Source organism: Leptosomus discolor, chromosome 1 (genome assembly GCF_034619465.1).
Source record: "Leptosomus discolor isolate bLepDis1 chromosome 1, bLepDis1.hap2, whole genome shotgun sequence".
Taxonomy (NCBI): domain Eukaryota; kingdom Metazoa; phylum Chordata; class Aves; order Leptosomiformes; family Leptosomidae; genus Leptosomus; species Leptosomus discolor.
In genome coordinates this window covers 83107603-83135143 of record NC_141391.1, presented here as the reverse complement: position 1 = coordinate 83135143, position 27541 = coordinate 83107603, and the positions used below count along the sequence as shown (strand labels likewise).

At 39.9% G+C, this 27541-nt stretch overlaps 1 protein-coding gene across 3 annotated transcripts; it reads right to left on the bottom strand.

The window, feature by feature from the left end:
- Positions 1-77: 77 nt before the first annotated feature.
- PRPS2 (phosphoribosyl pyrophosphate synthetase 2) lies at positions 78-26704 on the bottom strand. 3 transcript variants are annotated; one of them, XM_086461362.1, is made up of 8 exons: positions 26583-26704; positions 15591-15774; positions 12992-13012; positions 9291-9389; positions 8082-8206; positions 5361-5534; positions 1242-1401; positions 78-284 (listed from the first exon to the last, which is right to left on the bottom strand). In XM_086461362.1, exons 1-8 carry the CDS (start codon positions 26702-26704, stop codon positions 192-194), a joined length of 978 nt encoding a protein of 325 aa, XP_086317488.1. In that variant the 3' UTR covers positions 78-191. The 3 variants fall into 3 exon arrangements, with proteins under 3 accessions (XP_086317488.1, XP_086317417.1, XP_086317561.1); XM_086461291.1 differs by lacking the exon at positions 12992-13012 and having other exon boundaries at positions 15576-15774; XM_086461435.1 differs by lacking the exon at positions 12992-13012.
- Between the last annotated feature and the right edge of the window lie 837 nt (positions 26705-27541).

Below are 27541 nucleotides of genomic sequence, written 5' to 3'. Positions count from 1 at the left end.
AAGGTTTCCGCAAGACAGAGATTTATTGCCCATTTACAAAGAACAAATGATTACAAGACAAATATAATAATTAAACATACAAGCTCTGGAATTGTACAAAGATACTCATTTCTTGTTGTTGAGATGGATTGTTAAAAACAGCAGTGCTAGCCGAAAGGACCTTTGCAAAGATGGAATGTAATCTCCTGCAGTTACAAGGGGACGTGACTAAACAGGTAAGACACAGATTCACCATTGTGTGTTCTTCGAATTGCCTCAGCCAGGATCATGGAAATGTCAATAAACTGGAAGAAAAATCAGGACGATAAATTTTATGGGATGCAAAAACCCACCAACTATATAGTTAACCATATGAACAAACATTAAATTCACCATTTGTGTTCTCTTACCTCTTCTAGGAAGTAAAAGAACATTAAAGCATTAGGTACTTAACATGTACTTAAGAACTGCGTTAATACAAAGTACAAATTCAAAAATTGAGTAAGAAAGCATTGAAAAACACTGCTGCACAGGCATACTACTGAAGATTTCAGGCACAGGGCATGTTGTCAAAAAGAAACTATTCTAGCCATCAGATGGCAGTGTCCACTTAACACAAATACAGTTTAAGGGAAGCATACCTTTTTAAGTGCTTGCCTCGTTTCAATAAATTCTAAATAAATTCTAAGATATTTAAAAATTCAATGTTGCATTTAAAACCCCAATCTTTTATGCTTTCCTCCACTCTATACCAAGGAAAAACTCCAAAAGGGACATATCACTTCGAGGACAATCTCATGTAAAAGCTACTGACATGAGTCAGCTTTGTATTTTCAGTTTGGTTTTTGAAAAGAAACGTCATTATCTTGAGCATTTCCACTACTGTATTTCCAAAAAAAAAAAAAAGTCATCATCAAAGGCTTCTGTGACATCCACAGCAACATAACTAAAAGTTCCTACATACAAATATAGTACTATTAATACTGATCAAAAAAAACCCAAACTCCAAAACCCAGCCAATTTTACATTTGCCACTCTTTCAGAGTCAGGCATACTCAATGTGTTGCAAATATCAAATATTTTGCAGTACTCTGTAGTACTATCCAAATCCCTTAAAACAGTTCTTTGGCATGTTTTAGCAAGATGCTCTGCAAACAGCATATTTTAGAATATAATTTCCCTATCAAGGCACAAATTCTAGCATCAATGAACAGTAAAATACAAATCCAGAGTTTAAACAGATGACAAAAACACCACTGTACCTGAATTTTTGGGCAGTGTTTCATTTTCTCTTCTTGGGGGATTGTATTAGTTACCACAACAGCCTCAAACGATGCATTATTAATCCGAGAAATAGCAGGACCAGAAAAGATGCCATGAGTAAGAATGGCATAAACTTTAGTAGCTCCAGCAGACACTAACCTGTAGAACATGAAGGAAAAGTATGCTGTAATAGGTGTTTACATACATGCCTATAGATGAAGCCAGATACAAATCTCTGTAAAGTACATTTTACACACAAATTCCTCCTGGAAGCTACAGGAAGATACAAATATATAAAAAATAATTCAGAGAATTTTAAACTTTTTCAGGATTGTGAGACAAATAAGTCTCACAAAAAACCCCAAACCTGCTAATTAAATAAAAAGGTTCTTATCAGTAGCAGTGATGCTAATCTAAAATGCTGCACTTCTGATCATATCAGCACAACATACCACTGAGTTCCAGTACAAGTTTTGTGTCTTAATCAGGCAAAAGTGAAGTAGGTTGGATGGCAGTATTCACAACTCTATTGTGCCTCCATTGTTGTCCACCTTCATTTTCACTTGCAATTCAAACAATTCTGCTTGGAAACAGTTTCTGAGGAAGAAGTGTTATTGATCAAAAGCCTAGCTTACTGCAAGGTTGTGAGAAGATACGCTGCTGATCCAAGCACGCAGTGAAACGACATGGCACAGGAGGAAAAAAAAAGTACTTATCAAAGAACTGGAACACCCTGTGAATGAGTCAGAATTTCTTAATTTCCTTTTGTCTGGCCTCTCTGCCTCCAGATGCTCAGCTGTGTCCTAGCTGCTTTACAAAGGGAGGTCCTGAAGAGTCGTAGCTGATCAGATCATAGCATAAGCACAGTAAGACAGGAAAAAAGACAAAACCACAGAAACTTCATCTCCTTTTGAATAACTCAATAGAATCAGCATTATGTTTAGTAGCTGCAACCTACAAGGAGGATGCACTACGACAGGGTGAGTGTGTACCAGGGGTGTGTACTTAAGTTTATACTTAAGCAAGTTGATCCACTGTGTCTGAAAATACATTCCTTAGTTCATCTCCTCATCTAGGTTGCTGAGATAAGAAGTTCTAAAGTATTTTGGTGAGCAAGTGTAATTAAGCAAAGTACACCTCACCTAGATTTGGCATTAATGAAAAGCATGACTTCCTTCCAAGAACATAAGGCAGCATCACTCAAGCAAAAACATCTTTCTTAGTGAACACTGCAGACACATTGAAGGTTTCTGATGGTTTTAGAATTTTCTCTGTGTTTACCTACAGTAGTTTGCTGAAGAAGTGCTTTTTTCATAAAAGGAAAGAAATAAAGGACTACTTTGACAGGCATTAACTTCCTCTACGCACAGGAGTAGTAATAACAAAAAGTCATTGGCTATGCAATTTGTGATTTTGATCTGCAAACAGCACAGGCCGGAAGCATGCTTTGAAGTCTGATGCAATTTAGTATGCAGATAGCAAACAACTGCACAACATCTCTGCAAAATTCCATCAAATTTCCACCAAAGTGAAAAGTAACACAAGGCTATATGAATCCCTCTACTACAAGATTCTGACATCTTTTTTTATCTAGTTGCAAAGAACGAGCCTGCAACTAAAGACTGTAAACTCATGGGATGATCTTTACTTCAAACCACCAACAGTAATCTCACTTAAGCTTAATTAAGAGGAAGCAGCCTCAAGTTGCACCAGGGGAGGTTTAGATTGGATATAAGGAATAATTTCTTCACCAAAAGGGTTGTCAAGCATTGGAACAGGGAAGTGGTGGAGTCACCATCCCTGAAGGTGATGTAAGATGTGGCACTTAGGGACATGGTCTAGTGGTGGACTTGGCAATGTTAGGTTAATGGTTGGACTCAATGATCTTAAAGGTCCTTTCCAACCTAAATGATTCCATGATTCAAATACAGTCAGGCAGTAAGTACCACATGGACCTGTTTTGGATGCAAGTCTATTTGATAATCTCATAATGTCTACAAATATATTGGACAGGAATATATATTCAAAACACTCTCAACTGAGACATACTTAGCTTTAGAAAGGATTACATCCAAGACTAGCAATGCTACAGTAAATGTTCAGCAATTTAAAACATTCACGTGCCTTGCACCTCAGCAGTTCCTTCCCACTTCCAATGTGCACTATTGACAATCATATGAGGGTGGGCTTTGCTATAACAATATCAAAAATACAAGAACTCCCTACGCTCCCTATACTCTTTACCAGGGAGTATAGTGATAGGATGAGGGGCAATGTTTTCAAACTGAAAGAGCATAGATTTAGATTAGATATTGGGAAGAAATTCTTTACTGTGAGGGTGGTGAGACACTGGAAGAGGTTGCCCAGAGAAACTGTGGATGGCCCCTTGTGAAGGAGGGTCTGATTTTTTTGCCTTCAACAACCTGTTTTGCAGATTTTATATGTGTCTTGAACAAACCTGTTTTACAGTGCAAGTTTTATATATTAGCCCTAAAACCAGCCTGCTTTGCAGTACAGCCTGCTCCAGGGAGGGAACAAGCCCTGCAAAGGTGGAGTGGTGCTCCCTCCTCAGAGATAAGAGGTTGAAGCAGTGCTCCCTCCTCGGAGACAGGAGGGTGGAGCAGTGTTCTCCTTCAGAAACTTTAGCTGGGGAGATCGATGAAGGGGGACTTCAGCTGGAGTAAGCTACCCAACATCCCCTATCCAAACAAACAAGCTCTGCAGAAGAGGGGTGTTTCTGGACTTGGGGATGCCCACTCCCTTATCTACAGGTGTACACTGAATGTGAGGAGGCCCACTCCCTTGTCTATAGTGGACAGAATCCCCTTGGAACCCTCAAAATATTCCATACTGCACCTGCGTCCTAATTATCATGAAAAGCGAGAAGAGGAGGTGATAATGTGAACAGAAATCATGAATATGAATGGAAAGGAACAATAAAAATACCAATAATCAAGACACAGGCGTGCACCCACCACTGAAGAACCAAAGATCAGGCCGGACCTGAGAGATGTCGCTGGACCCCAGGAATGGTGATATTTCTTTCTTTTTTTTTTTTTTTCCTTTTTTTTTTTTTAATTTGTTGTTGTTGTTTTGTTTGGTTTTGGTTGTTTTTTTTTTTTCTTCTCTTTCCATATTATTAGATAGAAATAGGGAAAGCCATACCTTTATCCAATCTGTGAAATATTATTGCTGCAAATCTACTGGCCAAAGAGGGTTATTAACTCGCTAGCTTTGCCAAGCAAAGGGTGTCTGCTATGCAACGCAAAACCCCTTTTAAAAGAGAGGATACAAAAGAGTCACCTACCTCAAAACCCACCAAGTGGGACAAGACACCCCTCCCTGAGAGCGTTCAAGGCCAGATTGGATGGGGCTCTGAACAACCTGGTCTAGTGGAAGGTGTCCCTGCCCTTGGCAGAGGGGTTGGACTAGATGATCTTTAAGTTCCCTTCCAACCCAAACCATTCTGTGATTCTATGACCTTTGAATGGAAGATTTAAAGCCTCAGGACTTGGGCAAAGTTTAGATTGCAGCCCTTGACCTCCCTTTCAGTGGAAAGGCTGAACAAACTGAAGTTACTTAGTCTAGACGGGAATGAACACTCTTCAACAAACTTCCAGACAAAAGACATCTCCAGCTGAAAAGGACAAGTAGTTTTATACTGAAGGTGTACATTAAAGATTAGTATTAAACATGCATTGAACAGTGGGGAGAAAATACTTTCCAGTGTTAAATCTAGCAAAGCTTTGTGAAAGATTGTCTAGAGAGTGGAACAGTTCCATGACGAGGCTTAAGAGAATGATTTTCTATCTATTGTTTCTGCCTTGGAACTTAAAAATGCACTAGATGGTCCAAGTCCATTCCAAGTTATATAATGTTTTATTTATTCTGTCCTCCTTCTAAATACAGATAATATATTCCTGTAAACATTTTTCTCAATTCTGTGTTCTAAAGAAGGATACAGCTTGATCACAGGACTGTGACCTATAGACACAAGGATCAGAGTGACTTCATGCTACAGAGGTCAGGTTGGGCTAAAAGCATGCAGGACACAGCAACTGCCTTCATCAGCTACCTGCAGGTTACAGTACAGCGAGACAATTCACAATAATACTTACTTGTCTGCTGCATGACATATTGTGCCACATGTGTCAGCCATATCATCGACAAGAATTGCTACTCTGTCTTTCACGTCACCGACCAAGACCATTCTGTCCACTTCATTTGCCTTCTTTCTTTCCTTATGAATGAGAGCAAATTCCACATTCAGTCTATCAGCAATTGACGTAACCCTAAGTTACAGGAAGGAATACATCACATTTAGAGCATTATTTTAAAAGAAAGAGCCATACATGTGTATTTGTCATAAAACTCAGTTTTTGTTTCCTGGCTTTCAAATTACTGCAGCACAAACTCTTGCAAGTAATGAGACACGCTAGAAACAATCTTAATTCACTGCTAATAAATATAACCAGGGAGTCATAAACTGATTTTTTAAATTAAATTGAATTTGGTTTTCTGTCATTAAGTGCCTGGCTTTCAAAACAAATCAGCTGTTCACAAGCTTTTATTAAGCTGCTGCAATACCTGGTCACACTAGATAATTTAAAGTAGAGGCAACCTCAATTCTAAGCCTACAGCCGCATGCAGTTTAACATCTTAACTGAAAATACCATTGCAGGAATGTGAAACGAAACCAAAGGTAAAAACCAGTAATGTTTGTGATTAATAATTCTTTTAGCAGTACTTGATTAGTAATCAAGTAGCCTACTGCATTAGTAATTCCCTTAGCAATACATCTGCTTGACAAAGACCTTTTAAAACTATTCAGGGTGACCTCTGGTGGCCAGACAAACTTCCAATAACAACTTCATTTGTTACAGACTTCTGATTGCTTTTTTTTCAGAGCTGGTAGGCATAAAGACACAGGAATAAACAATACTATTAGCTTATTCTATGCTGGTGCAAAAACTTGTAGCCTGTCTTTTCAGAATACGTATAGGATGTTGCTAATAAGGTTACTAATCTGCACAGTTAATAAAGTACACAGTTTTCTTTCTTTACCACTGAAATATGAAGGAGTTGTTAGTTACTGTATTTCAACAACAGGGTGATAAACAAAAAACTCAAATATTTTGGCATGTTTGGTGAACAATAGTGTAATTTCATAGCAAGTCTCAATACCTCAGAAGCATTAAGATACAAATAGAATTTGCATTCCTTATTTCAGTCACAAAATTTAATAACCCAGGGAAAACCCAAACAAATCTTAAGGAGAAAAAAAAAAAAAAAAAAGAATTCATCTATTTTAAATCAGTGTGAGAGCAAGTATTTATTTAAAAAAAAAAATTCTTTAATGCTTACAGATTTAAATTTTAAGACAAATTTTCTTCACATTCTATTCACTTTTCATTAACCCAAGTATTGTTTTGAAGGGCTACATGTTTTACATGGAAAGGCTGAAGCATTTTCTTTACATTACATTACTGGAGGTGAAGGAGAAGTTGTGAATTTATTGAAAGTAACATCTTCCCCTACTTCACCAGCAACAGCTTGGTTGCATTATGACAGAAAGGTACCAAAGATAGATTCTAACTATGTTAAATACAGTGAGAGTGGTCCTCAAAAAAAAAATAAACTCTTATGGTCAACTTGACAGTATACATATATTTGGTAGGAGAAAACATGCTGTCTTTTAACTTGAATTCTAAGCAAAGGATGTATTTTGTTAAGAAAAAACACAACCAACCAACCAAAAAACCCAACCCAAACCCATAAACAAAAACCACTGTGAAAACAACAGTAACCAGATAGGAATGAATGAAGAAATTTAATTGATACAGTCATCTGAATTTTAGAATGCTTTCTATAGTTTATATTCTTCACATCTTCAACCCGATTAATCTAAACAGGTACAACTATGGAATTCTAATCTGTCTGATTTCCTTACTAATTATTACAGTATGAACACTCACGACAGACCCAAGGACTTCAATTAAATCAAATTATGACAGTCTTTCACATTTTTCCCCATTCTACATTCCAAAGATTTTAATTACTACTGCCTCATAGGATTCTTACTTTATTTCTCTTTGTTCCCACTCAGTTGTGTAGCAGCATTACAACCAATAAAACTTGAGAATAACCATTTCATCTCAATAGCGTGCTTTATCACCTCACCAGCCGGCGTGCTTCTGAGATTTCGCATTAGTGTATACTTGACAGATACCAAATAAAAGATAGTCTGCTAAATGAGCAATGCATGCTGCGAATGAAGAAACAGTCCAGTGAACTAACTTTTCTATTTTCACCTTTTGCCACTTAAAACAAATCTTCATTCCCTTTTTCTAGTATTCACAGTGCACAACTTGGGGTCAATAGGTTTACAGCTGGAAAGCAATAATGTAAAGAAAAAAAGAAACATGACTCAAGCAAGCTCTTACCTAAATGCCAGCAGGCACAGTGGGGATAGGCCATATGCTTTGACAGAGAAGGGAAACTTAGGCAATTCCAGAGCGAAGCAGGAAGAGGTACAGCAACTGGACTAAAGAAGCAAGCAGCAGGAAAAATCTCTTCCCTCCTGCGGAGGGATTCAGCTAATGAGGCCATATCCAGGGAGAGAGAAAAAGATTTTCTTTAGAGTATAGAAAGCTTCTGGATGGTCTCAAGCATGAATAACACTGGAAGAACTAGTTTTTCTGTTTTTACAATGCAGTCGGATTCATCAGTGATGTACCTTATGCCTTGCACAATCCATAGAGGAAAAAAGACAACTAGATAAACTAGTTCATCAACCACTAACTATATGGAAAACTAATAATTTTAGGCTTGTATAGTACCTTTTTGCACCACCTGCATCAGGTGAGACTATGATACAGTTTCTCCACTCCAAAATGTTCTCTTTAATCCACTGCAGCACCGCAGGTTCTGCATACAGGTTATCTACTGGAATGTCAAAGAAACCCTAGTCCGAAAGAGAAAGAGAGTTTCATGAATATATGTTGATGTCTTACCTGAAACGAAGACACAGGGAAAGAATCAAGCCTTTGCCTTTCGTGTATGGTAGAACTTGAATTAGTATTTTACACTGGCCTAATTCTGACCTCTGATAAAATTAGACAAATATTAAGGTCTCTAAAATTCTCGCCCAAGAGTAGTGAAATAAAGAACAGCTGTTCTCAAATGATATAAAAAAAATCAGAAAAGAAGATCACCTTCAGGCACACAAGTAAATTCATGCTTGTGAAAAACTATCAAAAAAATCCAGTGAGTAATACTCAACTTCCATAGATTTCAACTGCTTGACACGAACAGTAGTATTTCAATATGGGGAAGATTCAAGTTAGTATCACTTGAGCAGCAGAAATGGAATCTTTCTTTTTTGTGCAAGTTGTAATGACAAGAAATTTGTGTTAGACCACAAATGAAATTGCTTTTTATTTGCATGACAGTGATGCAGCAGAATAGGAAATTCTGATTAAACAGAATACCAGAATGGGAAGAGAAGGTATTTTCTAGAAAAAAACAAGGTATCTTGAAAAGAGGTACACATAAGAATGACAAAAGACGTTCGCTCTGTGTCTGAGGAAAGAGTTTTGGGATTTGCTGGATCCAGCAGCAAGCCAGCTAAGGGTTGCCAGCCTCCATCTCCACTTCTCTTAAGAGAATATTGTTCCCTTGGCTGTAATGACAAAACTCTATCTAGGCCAATACTATAATCTCTGACCAGGCCAAGATAAAGAGAACTCGCCCTAAACCAGTATATTTTATGTTCTGGGAGCTCTTACACTAGACTTGGAAAATTCCACTGAAGACTCCAATGCACAAATATCCAAAGTGCCTGCAAAATCACTCCATAAAATCAAGGCTGGTAACTTTCAAAAAAGGGAATTTAATTAGAAACAGGTAGTGAGACTTTCTCTGTACCCTGAGAATTACACTTCTGTACATCGCCTTTCAAAACAACGAGAAAACACAGAGAATTTATATTAGCCTTTCACATTATTTGGTAGAGCCCCTAGCCACAACTAGTAAGAACTGATAGTTACCTGGATCTGAGAAGCATGCAAGTCCATGGTGATGATGTGGTCAGCCCCTGCAACCGACAGCATGTTGGCAACAAGTTTTGCGGAGATTGGAGCACGACTCTAAGAAATAAAGCACAAATGTTTACATTTTTAAAAGATTTTGACTAGATGCAGGGAGTCAGAAGACTAGCTACTTTTATTGATTTTTCCTTTAGAATACTTAGAATTTAGACATGAAGAGCTCCAGAACTTTAGCCAAACTAGCCTGTCAATAGCTTATCTTGCTACCAGGGTTTTAAAACTCAGAAAAACATTTAGGAATATCTAAATCAGTTTGCACAATCTGCCTAATAATGCTTTGTAGTAATTAGTCTGACTAACAAGCAGATAAAATTAGGGATACAATTTTCCAATTCTTCTGTTTAAAACTTTCAGCTAGCTTTTCTACAGCAGAAAGACCAACAATCTCCATTCCTCTAAGCCACTACCCTACATTAACACCCAACTCTCAAGCAACTATCCTGTTCTAAAAACACTGCAAAAACAAAGCTTGAAGGCAGAGTGAACCCAGCTTTTGAAAACATTGCTTTAAAACCAAGTTGGTATCAAGCATTTCTTCATGATAGACTAAAGCTTGTAACAGATCCTTGTTGTCATGAGTCTTCTACCTCAGCCTATTTATTTATTCTTTTTTTGCTAATTCAGGCTTAATTGTTGGATGCAATTAGGAGTCTAGAATTCCCAAAAGGGACAGTGGGGATGAAAAAAAACAGAGAAGTGGAAAGAACAAGAGAAGAGCAAAAATCTAATTAGCAAAGTTAATGCCAATGTCAACAGCATTTTAAAAGTGACAAGAATGCAGAACAGCAACACAAAAAAGAAAAGATGGAAAATAACGACTGGAGGATACTTCAGTGGGTTTTTTTGAGCAACTAAATTTTTTTCAGTTTTTTTTTAAGCTCTGAAAAAAGCTATGTTTCCCTAGACAGCTTTCTCTGTGACAGAAATACCAACCAAACCTCCTGTTTTCTTTTCGCCAATCTTTAAATAAGGCTACTAGCTGGCAATAACATCAGCATAAAAGCAGAACTGCAATTCAGAGGTTCCATCTCACTGTCAGACTCTGGTTTTTGCTGGCACAGTATTCTCTCCTGCTACATCTCTTTATCAAACAGCCTCATTTAGCCTCCTAGGAACCCCGTCTGCCTCCACCCCATACACACAATCACAGAGCATCTCTGCTTTCATTCCACTGATGCTCAAGGGCATAATCTAAAATAAGCTGAACCACTGCCAATTTAACCTGGATGCTTTTCTGTCTGTGCCATATCGAGAAGCCAGTATTTTCCTCAAAACTTTTGCTAATTCAGGTGGAAACTCAGCATTTCTCTAACTTGCAGATTGCCAACATACTTCCAGAACAGAAACTGAGATATTGCAGTCTTTCTTATGGTTGGATCAAGTTTATCATTACAGAAGTTCTTCATTCTGAAAACCATCCCTTTTGGTTTTTGTGTCTCACAGAACATCGTCACCATTTGGTCTGTGTAAGATACACAGAGGATAAGAGGATACATGCAACAGGTAACGCTTCCCTAGATGTCTGCAATTTGGATGCATACAGCTTCCATATGAGTTTGCTATCATTAGTGCTTCAGCACAGATGATTTTCCAGTTACCGAGGACTATGCTGCTCCTCAGTTAAGTTCAGTTCTGAAAGGTTCAGGTTGGCCAAAGCTCTTTGGATGTTTCTATTATTAGTAGTAAACTTTTGGTTCACGTCATTCAAATTCCTGATCACTTCAGCTCATATTAGCAGTAGAAACCGACATTTTTAAGCTGGGCTTCAAAATATTCTACAATCTGCGGCAACATCTAATAAAACAAAGGTTTAGTTTCTACTCTTTTGACTGTACCACAGTGTTCTCATATCAGCTTTTTTGCAAAGATCTGCTTTGATACTACAGCTAAGCTGAACTAACAGGTGATGCTGAAACCAGAGGTTTGCTCCTCTTGTTGTCCCATCCCTTCTTCCCAGGCTATACGCTTCCACCATTTCCCTTGTGCTGCACACCAAGACTTGTCTAAACCCACAGCAGCCAGATGAGGCACCTCAAATGGAAGAAAAGGGAAAAGAAGATGGCAAACCAGGACCAGCCCCTCTGGCAGAAACAAATAACTAGCTCAGGCTAGCTGCTAAAGGCACATTACATTCTTCCCAGAATGTGGTTTGCCATTCCCACGCCATTCGGCATACTGAATGCTGCTTTTATTTTTTTCCATTTCTGTTCAATGCGAATACCACTTAGCTTGTCTCGTTTATCAATATCATGAGTATCACCACCACAAAAAAAAAAAACCACCAAACCCAAATACTTTCCTGCAGCAAGTACTAATGTATACGTTACCAGTTGGTACTTCTTTCAGCTGCTGGCCTTGCAGGCTGCCTTCCCAGAAGGAAGAACTTGAAGGTTTTACCACTAGGTAACTTGTTTTAGCAGACATGCACACATCACAGATTGCCTATGTGTTGGTGGACAGAGGGTCTTGGAAGGAAAGATAGCCAGACACCAATACCTGTTTCTCAAGAATGGGCTAATAGGAGATTAAGACAGGTGAAGTTTGCAGCTACCTTACAGTTTCCTTTACGCAAAATTGTGCATTAAAAGAAAACACACATGACACGTTCAAAAGGATTTAAGATTTGATTGCTTGCATAGAAAATAAGTTTCGTGCTACAATATGATCCGAATTGAAGATTATTTGAAAATCAAAAGAAGCATATTCATGGGAACGTTGGATAACCTGGCCTTATTATTCAGAAACTTGGATGACAAAGGTAGATGAGAACTCAAGATTTCCTTTATCTTGGAGTTTGTAAGGTTTGCTTCTGATCAGAGAGGCAAGAACACAAAGAGATTCACAGTATTCATTGTTCCATTCTTTGACACCATTTGAGATTAGTTTCAGAATTATTAATGTGAAACGCAATATTACATTATGTACAGAAACTAAATTGTAAAAAAAACCCAAACCACTGAGTTTTTAGTTCCTAAGCAAATTCCTCACTTACGTATAGCAAGTTATATAAATGATTTTTTTCTTTGTGATGCATTACATATTTATTCACAATTCTTAAAATTACCAGGGGCAGGGGAGAATCCACAAAGCTAAATATCCTCACAAGAGTAACTATGCAAAGGAAACATAGCTGAAAGTAAAACTTGTCCATCAAGATTAAAGCTCTGTTGCCTTTAAGCATGTTATTACATTGTCTTGCTCAAAACGCATCACATGCATACCGAACAAAAAAAATAATTAAAAAAATCCAAGAAACCTCTAAAGATTTATAACTGGAACTTACACTTCCAAGAAAGCCAGTTGTGAAGTGTATTGATGGATACTGAATGTTCACTAATGTATTACCTAAATTTATAATTTCAAAAATGAGACATGCTTTGAAGCTTCAGAAGTTGACAGCCATTATCTTGAATGTCCAGATAAATTTTTAACTAGAAGCTACGAGTTTTCTAGTAGCAAATTGTTCCACAGGGTTACTGTCATGGCCTAGGTGAAACACAACTGAACTCAAGAAGTGAAACTGAAAATGTTCCCAGTTATACATAATGTAATCCAGTAAGTTTCACTCTTTAAGGCCATATTAATGGAAATGCACAGCATTAGATTAAAAAAAAAAAAAAAAAAAAAAAAAGGATACCTACCCAACGCTCCACGGACCCCTTCTACAAATCAAAAAAACAAAGTTACATGAGCTGTAGAACACCAAACTCACCTGTCACTCCTCTTCTAATGTATCTCAAAGGCATCTCTGCAGCATCCTACATAAATGTGTCCTGCCCACAGCTTGGAAGGTTAGCATAATTAGAGGATGCATAAATGCAACTATGGCCAAAGCACAGATACACCTGAGCTAATTTAAAATTAGCTACTCTGTGTATCAGAAGTATTCCAATTTACGGTAGCACTTGATTGCATCTAAATTAATTTACCAACTTTTCTATGATTCTCAGCAAGCCTTTTTTTTTTACCCAAGTCTCTGTTTCTCAGTTAAAGCTAGTCCAGGTTTAATGCTAAAATTCCCAGAGCAGATTACACAGGCCTTGTTCAGAATATGATTTTTTACTGCAAAGGCCTTTCCTTAAATAAATAAATCAAGAGCACTTTCCCAGAGAGCATAACTGCAACAAAGGCATGAAGAATATGGGGTTATTTCAAGCAGCAAGGATGCAGTCTATTTAGCTCTTTATGGATTAAAGTCCACAACTTAAATTCAAACCAAAAAACAGCATCCAGCTAGTGAAGATTATACTGCTTCAGTTCATAGTCAAGCAAAGTACAGCAATATCTTTCACCAGAGACAAGATAATCTGTGTAAAACCATAGTAAGAAAATGGCTGGCACTTTACTGACACTTCGGGCAGCATACAAAGCTTGTGCACTCAACATGGGTCAAAGACCAAGTGATGTGATGCAATCCAACAGCAGGAGGAAAGACCTTCCTGTCAATAAGCTGCCCAATGTTGACAGCTATATTATAGCTTATTTTGCAACATAGAGGTCAACTACCAAGGTTAATTTCCAAAGATGGCAAACATTTTCTCAATTGCAAAACAGAGGTCGGGGAAAAAAAAAAAAAAAAAGAAAGAAAAAAGAAATGGCTTGCCTAGAATTTCAGGAGAACTCAGTGACACCCAGACAACAGCCTGGAATGATGCCCAAAATCTCTAGCTCTTTCCTAGCCTATCCATCTTCAGATAGCATTTCCAAAAGACAAAATGCTCCTGGGTGGCATGCTGGGCCACCACACTGTGGATTTTAATTGTCTCTTGGATGTCTGCCACAGGGATTTGGGGTACACTTGACAAGTCATAACCTAGATGCATGGAAAACTTGGGACATATTCATACTTTTCACACACCAGGAACTTAGAGGATGGTCCAGCAAAATCTTCCGATATGAATTTGAAAAACAAAACATAGTGAGATGCTTTTCTTCCCTTTCAACAAAATGTCTATTGCTTCCCTTTCAAGCTCTTTTGATAAAAAGTAGTATTTCAGCTCTCCTGATGGAGGGAGAGCATTATTCAACATAAAACACAGCAAAAATGAAGTTCCAAAAGATGTAGGCAAAGAACAGGGAGGCTGCTGATTTCCATGAATTATAACAAGTGGGTCTTGATAATATGAGCACAGTGTTAGACAGCCTGCACTTAAAGAATGAGTACACTAGAAAATAACTTTTCTGTATTTCGTTTTGTTCTCAGACATCACAGGCTGATTATTACGTATTTTGTAATGCTAATTTTTGCTATTATTTTTAATTTCTGCATTAGTTTTCAGTCCTGTTATGTTTTACATAACGTAATGTAGAGAACAGAAGGCTTTCAGGGTGGTTTGCTTGATGCCCAAAGGGAAAGGGAGGGGCCAGGCCTTCTATGGGAAGTATCGGAGAGGGGCAATTTTCCAAGATGACAACCATTGCAATCCAATCTTAAAAGCCAAATTCACATTTATTCTTGTTAGTTCAAGTGGGTTTAGGTAAAAGTAACATTCACATAACATATTAGAGGTTTTTTATATATATAGTCGAGATAGGAAAGTTTGGTTCTGTATTTTTTGAAACCAAACTCGCTTCCCTCAGAGACTTTGTTACTGTGTAATCGACTCGACTGAACTGGTATATCATCAGTTATGGCAGACCAAATTAAAGAAAAGATCAGAAGACTATTTATGGGGTTTCCATACAATTTTTGGTCTGCATCAATAAAAATAATAATTACAGATATAAAACCTCCTTTTTTTTAATCTGCCTTGCAGCATAAAATAATGTTCTTACTAATCACTGTTATGCATTGCAGATTTAATCAGGCCCTTCCATTTGGCTCTGTGTTTAACCACGTAGGATAAAACCCACGTACACAATGGTTACAGCACTTCAAATTCAGGATTTATTTCAAATTCATATATAGAGGTAAAAAAAAATTTAAAAAGCTAGAAAAAGCAGGAAAAACAGTTCCGTAAGGTGAGGTTCGCTAGCAGAGTACTCCGCAATATACCACACAAATAGGATGTATCTATTTTTTCAAACTGAAGGCGTGCCAATTATAACACAGGCAAAAAATAACTTGTCTAACTTCATTTACCTATAGATGATATAACTTAACATTATCAAAAAAAAAAAGGATAAAAAGGTGCAAATCTTTCAAATCACTTAAATGTTTATGAAAATGTTTCATCTCCAAAAATTTCAAGTGAACAAGCTGAAAAAAAAGCCTTCCGAAATGACACAGTTCTTACCTACCTTGTCTTTCTTATCTTGCCTGGCATATGGAAAACATGGAATTACGGCAGTCACTCTGGAGGATGATGCAATCTTGCAAGCATTGATCATGATGAGTAGTTCCATTAAGTTGTCATTTATTTCTCCACAGCCACTCTGGATGATATACACATCTTCTCCTCTCACACTTTCACCAATCTCTACACTGAAAGAGCAGGAGATGACCATTTAAACACTTGAATTACTGGAAAAGCATTATTAAATAATAGAAAAACCAGTTTTGTTTTATTAAACTTTCATAGGTTTCTGCCCATTTAGAGTAAGATTTTTTTATAGCTATTTAGATAACTGTCCCCTTGATACAAAGTCTATTTCAACTTAAGTTTGTCTAAAATTTACTTCAGCCTAAATATGGTCTTGGTAAGGTCAGCACAAACCAACGTGCAACTGACGCAGCTCATATTGTGTACTAAATTTGATATTCCTTTTTTTTGTTTAGTCTGTATATTTGGTGTCCTTGACATGTCCCAAGGAGATGACCATTTAAAGAATAACCTAGATGATAAGCACAGAAACAACAGAGCCAACTTTAGAGCATTAAATACTACCTGCATCAAAATACCACCTTAAAAAAGGGCAATTATTTTTCTATGATAATCAAGTTCTTACTAAATTTGAGAAACTACTGCATTTTGGAAGAGAGAAGTATCAAACCACCCCAAAACCAGAAATCTGGTTAAAATTTACACCACGATGGTCAAGTAAAGTATTTTTTTAGAAAATAAAATCTTATAGAAAAGCTAAGAGGGCTGCTCATCAACAGCTCACCATGCCTCAACAGCTCTTGCATTGTGCCAGTTCTCCTTGCTCTAACTGTGCTTACATGATTTGGTTCATTGTGATAGTATCTAAGATAGCATCTTATTTTATTCTTCCACAGATTTCAAGGCAAATTCAGGCACTGATCACTGCTCACATCAAAGAATTTAAAAATTAAATAGAGCTTATAAATAAACACCAAAATTAAAACAAAGAGTGGAATGTGGACTCTTTTTCAATTCTAGACCCAAGCAAGAGAAATCTACTGCTGAACCACACTAACTTTTCGCACCTGTTACTCCAAAACTTAACACATAAAACAAGCAGAATAACCGTCATTTTTCTCTGAATCCATGCACAACATACAAGAAACACATAGACTTCCTAAATAATGAGGCGATCAGACCTTTCAAACCCATGCTCTACTATGTTTGTCTTAATTATTAAATGCTAAAATATCTTGGGCCTTTATTAAAAAGGTTGCATCTTTACACAAAACACTAATAAGCAAAGATTTCTAGCTGGAAACCATACAAATGGCCCAGACGTGGGTAGAATAATATCTCCGATGGGTCCTTCAATGCTGTGTGTTGACTTGTTCTAGTCAAACAGTCTGAACAACTTTCGTTTATCAGCTTTCAGGGTGCTGTGTAAGACTCAGTAGCTTTCTGTAGCTACAAAACACAGAATGGAATTTACTGCTTAAAAACATCTTAATGATATGCAAACATTTGATTTATTACCATCAAGATAGTTGAGACCATGCTCTCAGCTCCCCTGTTTGACTCCTCTGCAGTCCCAAACAAGCTAAAAAAACATCCTGTCTTAATTTTTCTCCTTAATGAAAACATTTTTTGCATAAGAATATTACCAGCAGGATTGCTTAAGGCCAAAAGAAAGCAATCCATCTAGCAAACGTCAGGTTCTCAGGAAGGACAGAGGTGGTCAGGGACAGTGTCATCTGCAGATATGTCAATGTAAATCCAGGAAACCTTTTGGAGGCTTTCATCACGGCACAAATACACCTTTTGGTTTTTTTTTGGTTATAAACCTGTTACTTCCCTGTTCAAGTTTTTGATCAACTGAGTAGGGCTGTTCAGAGCAAATTGTTTTGATCAAAATATTTTCTTAGTTTGTTTTCCTTTTTGGAGCTGTAAAGGTTTTGGTCAACATGACTTAAATTCAGCATGACACTAAGCATATTCCATAATTAGAAGAACTGGTCAGGCTTAATCAGAAGCCCTACCAAAAACAGTCCTAGTGTTGGAATATCAGAGTTCCACTTCCCAGAAGAATAAACCAAACCAAATAGATAAATAGATAAACCTGTCATTGCTTCTGAACACACAAATCCAGCTCTAAGTAAAGCATCTACCCACTATCTTACAGATGCAGCCTCAATCATCATTACAGATTCATGGTTATTATTATGAGGGCTCTGAAAAATGCTAATTGCCACTTGACTCCACACTTAGACCTGCTTAATAACAAGTGTTGTCACATACTGCACTTTGGAATAGGTCCAAAGAAGACCACCACCCCATGCAAAAGCTCTATGGCACTTCTTTCAACCCAAGACTGCAAAGTTACACTCCAGTTCTAGAAACTAACCTAGGAGCCATTACAAAAAAGAAGAAAGTAAAAACAGACTAAGAAGAAAACACTGTCAGTTTTCAGGGGAGAATGTTATTGGAGTGACAAAGGAGGGCAGAATAAGATTTTAGTACTTGGGAAAGAAAAAATAACAACTCGTTTCATAGACATGTTATGTCATAGGAAAAAAAACTGCTGAATGACAAAAATACATGATCTCAATGTTCATTATATACACAAAGAGCACTGAAGTAAAACACTTGGAGTTGTTTTGGTCCTTTAAAGAACAGTCATTTCTACGCACACTGCTAAAAAATAATAGGTTTCAGAAGGTCAGGGAATATACTTTGAGATAAGTATAGATCTGGCTAATACAATGGATCTGAAGTGATGCTTCTTCCATTGCCATTAACTACTATCTTTTCAATGATCTTGGGCTAGCAATAACTTTTTCAGCTTGTAAACAACTCAGAAACTGAAAATGCTACTACCTTCTCTCTTGGTGCATTTGAGAAATTTTTGTTTATGCTTTTCAGGCCAGAATAATGTATTTATTTGGCACACAGAAATGTGAATGTATGTGTATATGTATAGAGAAATATCTTTTCTAGTAGACATAGAAGTTATGTCAATAAATCAAGCCTAAATTAATACTTGCATAGCAGTCAGGAGTAACCCAGCTAAAGGTGCCGGAGAATAGCATAATGTAATTATTGTGCAAAGATCATCTTCCAATCAACTGGAGACAGCTGTGCACCAGATGAGTATCTCTTATTGTATAGCTTCTCAAAGATTGGTATTGAGAGGTATTATGTAGACTCAACCAAGACACACAGCTGCCTACTTCACCTTCAGCAAGACACGCAGTAAAAGACAACCTGTTATTGTGTTGCAAGTATTCCATCAGACATGGTCCATACTAACCACAACAGGGTTTGGAGGTGGGTTTTTTGTTGTTGGCTTGTTTGGTTGGTTGGTTTGGTTTGGGGGGGGGGCGCAGTTTGGATTTGTTTGTTCTTTTGGGGAGGGTGCCCTTTTTTAACACGTTCAAATATAAACAGGCAAACAATAAGAGGATATAAACTATAGTGTCAGGTATCTGAAGTATTGTACCTCAAATAACTATTAGAGAACATGAAGCTAACAGCAGTCAAACTGTGACAGTAACCTTATTAACATTACTAATAAATTCCACTTAGACCATCTATATCATGACCTAATTAACTGCTCGGGGGGTTATTTAAACAATTTCACATAGTGAGGACACAGACGAAGGACACAAGAACAAGCTCTTGCCTCAAGATTACCAGCTCTGTTTGTTTTATGCAATTTAATCAAATCCAGCTGTTTGGTAACACTCAGTTTAAATAAACTTCTCATTCAAGAACAGTCAACAGAGCCTGTACATTAAAAGCCCTGACACCACACAACTGTGTTTTAAAGTGAAAATCACAAAATTAATAGCCCACAACAATAATTAACATTATTTGAGCCAGTTGCTTGGAATCCACAAGCAGAGTGCTCTAGCTGGGAAAGATCACATAAGACAGGCCATGATGAAAAAACAAGTTTGAATGTTGGTATCTGCCTTAATCTTCCAAAGGGTGATTTGACAGTTCAATTTAATAAGTAGAAACATGGATAGACTAATTACCATGAATTAACAATAAGGCTGAAAATCCACTTATGCTACAAACATATTTCAATGGCTGAAGCATCCATTAAGCAAACTTCAAAATCAGGAGTAACACCAGGCTGAGCTCCTTCCGAGCTAGATTTATAGTACACTCCCAAGAGAACTTATAGAAATGGGAAATTTAAATTTGTACATCCTAACTAGAAAAAAAAACATATAACAAAAACAGTTGTGGGGAAGCAGAGGAATAAGTATGCAGAGCCAGACTAAAATGGTAAATAATGTAAATCCATAACTAGGATCCTGTTCAAATCATGCTCTTAAAAAGGGCTCTATGTACTTTTTTAAATAATAGCAACAGATTGTTTCTAGCCATGCTTACAAGAAGTAAGATTTCTCAAGCAATTTCAGTGCCATTAAAGTAGAAGTGTACTTCAGGCACTTTTAATAACCAAAGAAGCCAAAATTTAAGGTCTAGAGTCCTCATTTAGTGTGCAAAAACAATCAATATCTCAAAAGTGATTAAAAAAAAATCCATATGCTGAATTTGCAATTCATTGAAACCCAGCCAATGGAAAGCACTAAGCAGAGGGGTGTGTTTGACCTTTGGAAACACATTTTGTGAAGTAAAGCCTTTTAGCCCAAGACTTCCAACTTCTTGGGCAAATATCTTGACTGCCGTGATGTTATACAATGAAGTAGGTACCAACAAAGCCCAAAGCAACAAAGAAACCATAAAAATGCCAGAGCTGGTTTTAAGTCTATAGGTATCCCATACCTCCTGGCACCCACGGTCTCCTCTCAACTCTAGTCACTTCCACTTTGATTAACAACCCCCAATTAGATCTTCATTGACAACTGCCCCGTCCTGATGGTAAGCACTGGCATGGTAAGCACCACAACATGGGAAGTATCTTCTCGCCCTCCACTCTGGCACGCAGCCTGCCGCTGCAAGAGGAAAACACCTTCACTTGAACAGCTCTGGGTTGAGCCATGTGCAGTCCGAAAGGAACCCTCAGACATTTGGAAACAGAGGTCTAAGAAGCCTGAGCACATGCAGAGAGTCTTCAAAGGCTGAGTACCAAACTCTGCAGCTGAGGACGTGTGGAATCATCAGCCATTATTCACGTGGGTTGTTTTTTGTCTTTAAACGCCAAGTATTTAGCATCTACTTCAAGATAAAAAGTGCACAGTACATAGCAAGGTCAATAAACTGGAAGTCTCCAAACAAAATCTTTGAAGCATTTTTGGGCCTTTTCTGATTCAGAGCAATGAACACTGCGATAATTGGCCGTTATGCTCCATCTTCAGTCCCCTATGTGAACAAAACATGCACAGTGTACAATCTAGAAACAATTTTTTATCTTATTCAACCAAGCTGGTAAAATCCATTTCTCTAGCCTTCCCTTGCTTACAACAGTGTAAGTGAGCAGGGGGAGGTGAGGGAAACGGTTGCCTCCACTGCCACAGGCAGAGCACAACAACCCTGGTGTCCTGGGTTACAGTGTAAAATGTGCCAAAAGGAAAAAAAAATATTCTATTACCATCTTCAGGAGCTGTTGAGACCAGGTGGGGCGGTGCTCCCTGCCTCCCCCCTCTGGACTATCTCCTGTTACTGGGCACAACAATGCCTTATCGCCTGACCCATCGATAACTCGCTCCTGGGCTATCTCCTGTTAATGGCCCACCAAGGAACTGCCTCACGACTCCCCATCCCATGGTGAGATGCTCCGCCCGGGGAGGGGGGGGAAGGAGCCAAGCAGTCCATGCCAAATAAAAACTGAGATCTCCAACACCCTAGCAGCCTTCTTCCACTGGATTCCCAGAGGAGCTTTTCCCCCCACTGGAGTTCCAGAGGACGGGAGCTACCTACCTACCACTGGACCTTCGGAGGAAGACCAGACTCTTTTCCCTGATAGCTGCTTCCACAGAACTACATCCATCGCTTCAGGAGGACTGCAGCCATCATCTTATCGGACTGCTACTGCCACCCTAACAGGGTGTCAGGTTGTATTTTCTGGCTCTGTCAGTGTAAACCAGTGGGTTGTTTGTTTTTCCCTGCCTTGTGTTATATATATATATATATTAGTAAAGAACTGTTATTCCTATTCCCCATATCTTTGCCTGAAGGCCTGTTAATTTCAAGGTTGTGATAGTTTGGAGGGAAGGGCGTTGCACTTTCCATTTCGGGGGGGGGGGGGGGGGGGGGGGCTCCTGCCTTCCTCCACAGACACCTGTCTTTTCAAACCAAGACACCTGGTTACAAATCACTCACTCAGCAGCTGGGTGGTATGAAGAGGCACTTCACATCCCAGCATGCTCCTAACCCCTACTGCCTTCAGCTGATTTAACACCAGCTTATCACCCGAGCTTGCTTACTCCACAGTTAGGGGTCTGCAAACACCGTAACCTTCTACTCCAGTGAGGGTGATGTAGCTCATGGCCCCTGCAGCAGCTGAACCCAAAGGAAACAGGAAGGTACAGGAGACATAGTGAGATCATGTCTAGAAGAGCTGGAGGATGCTGAACAGGAGATGGGAGGGAAATGTTACAGCCCATTATCGAATTGTGCATCCCGGATATATAGCACTGATAGAAAAGTTTCCAGGTGCATTCCTGATTTTTTCAATTATTTACTTCATAGAACAAACTGTTTTCATTACCCCACTTTATGTGAAATACTCACATCTATCCTTGTAAAATTTCTCCAAGGAAACATCAGCTATTTTTTCCTCTTCTAAGTTTAAATTTCAGTCCGAGATACCACTTTTATTTATTTACTTAGAAACAAATGGCCCTTGTATCAACAACACAGCTTTTTCCATGCAATGCACAATATGCCTTTGCAGTCAACCCATATTTTGCCCTGCAAAAGCTGAATGGCATACAGTTAAGTTAATGTTTCTGAAACAACCCAGCTTCACCAGCTAAATAAGGCTGCAGAGTAGGCAACCTCCAAATTCACATGTGCCAGGCAGGACTTCAGTTCCCTTCCTCATGGATCTGTCGAGAAGATCTGCAAGAAGATTCACTTCAGCCAGTGAATCTGATAGGAAGGATGCTGACAGGAACAGGTGGGAGCACTAACTTCCTACACTGGGAGAGCTGCATGTAAGAGGATGACATCTATGATTGCAGTTCCTCCATTTTAAGAACAGTAATTCCAGGACAGAGTTAAAATAGTCTTTAGAGAAGCAAAAATACCATATATTGTAAGAAAATATATTTAAGAAGTGATGCACATTCAATGATTTTTTTTTTTTATCAGCTGACCCACCAAAAATACCAGCACTGGGATTTAATTGTGTATCAACTATAATTAAATGCCATCTCAGTGTATATGGAGACAATTGTGTGGAAAAACTTCGGAGTGTTTAATATCTGTATGCTTCCGTTACATTTCCATCAGTTTCATGACACTGAGGCTACAGCAGCCATGCCTCTTTCAGGACTTCCATTCCTTTCCTCTTCCTCCAGCCTGCCAAACGCTGCTGGTGACAGTTGCTTATAGGGTTTGAGGAAGATAAACTGACTGAACCCACACTGCAGCCCTAACATTTTGCCAGATAAGTGAGAAGGTGGTGCCACCCAAGCTCCTACCACGACACTGTGACATGCAAGCTTTGAATACTAAACAGAGTTATCTTGCACAACCAGATATTATTTGAGGAGCTCTCTCACTGCTTTAGTTAGAGTTGCTTGATTTGGTAGTCAGCTGAAGGAAAGTATTTCCACACAGTTTAGACAGGAGGAGGATAAAAATGGGGCAACGGTCAAGTCTAACAACAGTTTCCCTCACTTCCTCTAGCACAGACATAACATTTCTGAGTTACAGACCTGCAGGAATACTGAATGTCTAAATGAGAAAAGAACTGGTATATCGCTAGATGTGCTAGTCTCAGTATAAACTAAAAAGAGAAACCTTGCCTGTTTTAAATGTTCTGGAGTTGGGAACATACCTGCCCATTTAGCCACAGTGCTTTTCAGTGGTGGTCCTGTCCCTGGCTAACCTTAGGGTACAGCTTTAGTTCCTCAAACTCACATTTGCTAAGGATTGGGACTGAGACCTAAGGCCCGAGTCGAAATATAATGCAAAATATTTAATGACCCTTCCCTCCACTCTATTCTGCAAGCCAGACTAAGTGCAGCCCTCAAGTAAAGGGTTTCCAGCTAGGACCCTTGGACACATTTGTCAATTTACATGTAATTTACATTTACGAGAATGCAGAAAACAGCAAAACAAGATTTTTTAACAAAAGGTGACTCTTCTCTGCAACTTGCTAACTTAACAAATCTGACAAACCAAGAGTTTGTTGACCCTCAGGCCCAGGCTTATCTGTTTGCACAGGGGTTTGCCCAAGAGCCATTGGGAAGGTTTAAGGTTCTTTGAGCATTTAACTACCAGGTTCTAGTATTCTGCAATACTGCAAATGTGTTTCGTAACGCCAATACACTTGTTTATAAATTTAAAAATGCAACAAAAATAAGAAAAAAGAAAGACTGTGCTGGATCATTTTTATATAGGAAGAAATTTTTCATGACATATACATGCGAAGAAACTCTGCTATACAGACAGACTGAAAATCTAGATCTATGTATCTAAATTAGGAAAGGACCACTGCAGCAAAAATACCTTATCAACTTTAGCTGTAGTTTAATTTCAAATACATTGTTGAGGAATTCTCTTATTACTATTGCTGATTTTTTTATTGAGACCATCACTCTACAAAACTGGAAGGCCAACATCCTGAAATAAGTTGCTGAAGATCTTGAAAAGATTACCCACTTAAAACATAGAGTGGGTGCAACTGTACTTGCTGAAGGGGAAACAAGAACTTCATTTTAGAGTCTCAAAAGTATGAAGCAGTAAAAAAGAAAACAAAAACAAACACTTAAAGATTTAAAGTGTTCAGGCAGAAAGAAAGAAAGAAAGAAAGAATGAACAACATCAGCCTTGCAGTGTTGCAACAGAAGCAACCAGAACTAACGTTTAGATTAGATACATTCCTCATATCTATACCACACTATATTCCTACTTGCCTAAGAAAATAAAGTGGCACTAATAGATTAGCCAAACCGCTGACATGCTGCAGTCACCACTACCTACTTGTTTAATGGCAGAGGCCAATATTGCACACCTGGAAAAATAAGTGGAATGGCAGACTAGAGATTATTGTATCCTCAAGCCTAGAATTTAATTAACATACCTCATAAAATAAATATGCAAACTTTGGAGATAAATTTCTACCTTGGATAAAATCTAAATCAATTAATTGCTGCTTAAAACACAGCAAACAGCAGAGTGAAAGATAAGTGTCTCTGGAGAACAAACATTAAAAAAAAAAATTAGACATAAGTTAGCAAGAAAGTCATGCAACCAAATAGAAAAATTAAGTTTTATCATGCAGAAAAGAGATCAAAGAGCAATAAAGTAAGTATGGGGCTGGAAAGACTTGAGAGAAGATTTAAACCTTCATTTAATCAGGAATGAATAGAAGAATTAGAATGTGCAAACATTAGGTTGCATAAACACCAATGGAAGAGGGTTTATAGTAATGCCAGTGAGCATAACTAGAACAAGAGCAATTAAACTGAGAATGCAAAAACATAGACAGAATAGAAGGACAAGCTTTGTGAGAGCAATTTTAGAATACACCATGTTAATCTTTCAAAGGAAGCAATGAAAACACGCTTGTTCAGGAGATTCAGAACAAGAACAGATAAAAATAAACCTACAATAACCTCAGAGTCCAGCCAGCTACTTACAGTTGGGAACTTGCGTTTCAGAATCAGCTGGCAGCCTAGTCTCCTACACCTATATAAAAAAAGCGGTGGCACTGACTTACCAGCTCACGGGATGAGCATAGAGCTGTCACCTTAATTTAAAATTCTTCGTTAAAAATGAGCAAATCAAATAGGTGGGTCAGAAAGCTAAGACAACAAACTAGTAAAGAGAGGCAATATTGTTAGGAAAGGCACTGGCAAGCATGTTCTTGGAGAGCTAAGGTGAGCAAGCTGCCCTCATGTCTTCAAGCAGGATTTTTTGCACTGCTACCAGAGTCACTTTCTGCATTTGGCTGGCCAGGAACCTAATGTGCCTGCACTTTCGGGAGCAAGCCAAGGCCATCGCAGCCACTGCGTTACCCTCACGCAGGACCAATAGCCTTGGACTAAGGAGGGGAGCCATGCAGGAGCTGTAACTGGTCCACCGCGCACACAACCGGCTGCTGAGGCAGAATAAAGACCCGTCACAACAAATCCTGAAGCGTGGCTTGAGCCAGGCTCTTTTTCAAGCGTCTACTCCATCATGACCATCCTGTTCTTCTATCCACTCACACACGGACCTACTTACAAAACCGTATCGCGTACTGTAATTCATAAAATCAAGATGATTTTATCATCACAGAGGCAAAGCTGATCGACCGTTTAATTAACCACCTGCGAACCGTGGGATGAACCTGACGGTGCAGACAGGCTGCCTGTGCCAAACCCCGCCCTGGCCCCACAGGAGGATGCTCTGCACCTGGGCAGGGGCCGTGCCACCCCCTCCCCCGGCGCGGGAGCCGCCGACGGGCGCCCTCCCGAGCTGGGTCAGCCCAAGCCAGCCGGGACAGCTCCGGTGCCGTCCTTATGCTCCGCTGGCCCCTTCTGCCGGCAGCAGGAGGGAGGGAGGGCAGGGCGGGCCAACCGGCACCGGGCAGGGCACCCTCAACCAGGCCGTACCCCCTTGTGCGGCCCAAGGACCCGCCGGCCCGGGGCGGACAGCGGAGCGCTGCGGGGGTGTGGCCGGGGCGCGCCCGTGACGCCAGCGGGACGCGAGCGCAGGTAACGCCGCGCCGGGCGCCGCCCCCTCCAGGCGGCGGCTGGGGCAGGGGGAGCGCCGGTTCCCGCGCCCGCCGCTCACGGCCGCCGCCGCCGCCGCCCGCCCCGCCCCGCCCCGCCCCTCCCCTCCCCGCCCCACGCACCTGGTCTCCTGGTTGCTGAACTTCTTGGTGACCACCTTGCCCAGCTCCAGCCCGAGCCGGTCCGCCACCCGCTGCGACAGGTCGTGGTGGGAGCTGCCGCTGAACAGCACGATGTTCGGCATGGCGGGGGCGGGCGGGAGGGATCGGGGCTGCGGAGAGGGCGAGAGAGAGAGAGAGAGAGCGCGGGCACTGCGGCGCGGGGTCAAATAACCGGCGGGGCGGGGGCGGGCCCGCCCCGCTGCCAGGAGCGGGGAGGGGCCGGGGGGGCGGGGCCAGCCGGGGGGCGCGGGGCACAGGTAGTGCCGGCGGCCGTTAGCCGGCCTGGGGGCGGGGGGGGGGCGTGAAGGGAGGGGCGGTGCTCGGCCTCCTCCTCCTCCTCCTCGTCGTCGTCCTCCGAGCCCCCGGTGCGGTCCGTGCCCCTCCTCGGCGGGGTTAGGCCGGGCTTTGCCTCCGGCGGGCAGAGCGCTGCCTCCGCTTCTCTTCCGTACCCTGAGAGCGGGACGAACGGCAGCTCTGGACCGGGGTTTGGCTACCTGTGCGGCTGAGGGGGTGTGTGTGTGGCTCAGGTGACACTGTCGCCTAAAAATGCACTCGCCAAATACAGCCACAGCTAGGCAGACGTTTAGTTAGAGAGATGTCTAACTAGATCTACAGCCCATTCTGTAGACACACCGTTCATTTTCCATTAACATGTTTGTTTTTCTCGGTTGTTGCTTAGAAATAGGCTCACGTGCAAACAACTGGCAGCAAATTGAACAAAGACAAAAAGGTCTTAGCTTTCAGCTAGAGTTATTTTAGCCTGTATGTATGAAAATAAATAAATGACGCTGGGTAAATGACTTTTAGAACCACCTCAGTTTTCCTGCTTTAAGCAAACCAAAGGTTTGCTTCAAGGAGCAGGGTCTTAGGATCACAGAATCATTAAGGTTGGACAAGACCTCTAAGATCATCAAGTCCAA

What these genes read in the sequence shown, in the direction of transcription:
- PRPS2 (XM_086461362.1), bottom strand. Translation starts at nt 26,704, where the DNA reads ATGCCGAACATCGTGCTGTTCAGCGGCAGCTCCCACCACGACCTGTCG. An exon ending in AGGGGTCCGTGGAGCGTTGG is followed by an intron (nt 9,390 to 12,991) that starts GTAGGTATCCTT and finishes TTTATTTCTTAG; the next exon opens with AGTCGTGCTCCAATCTCCGC. An exon ending in TGCATGCTTCTCAGATCCAG is followed by an intron (nt 8,207 to 9,290) that starts GTAACTATCAGT and finishes CTTTCGGACTAG; the next exon opens with GGTTTCTTTGACATTCCAGT.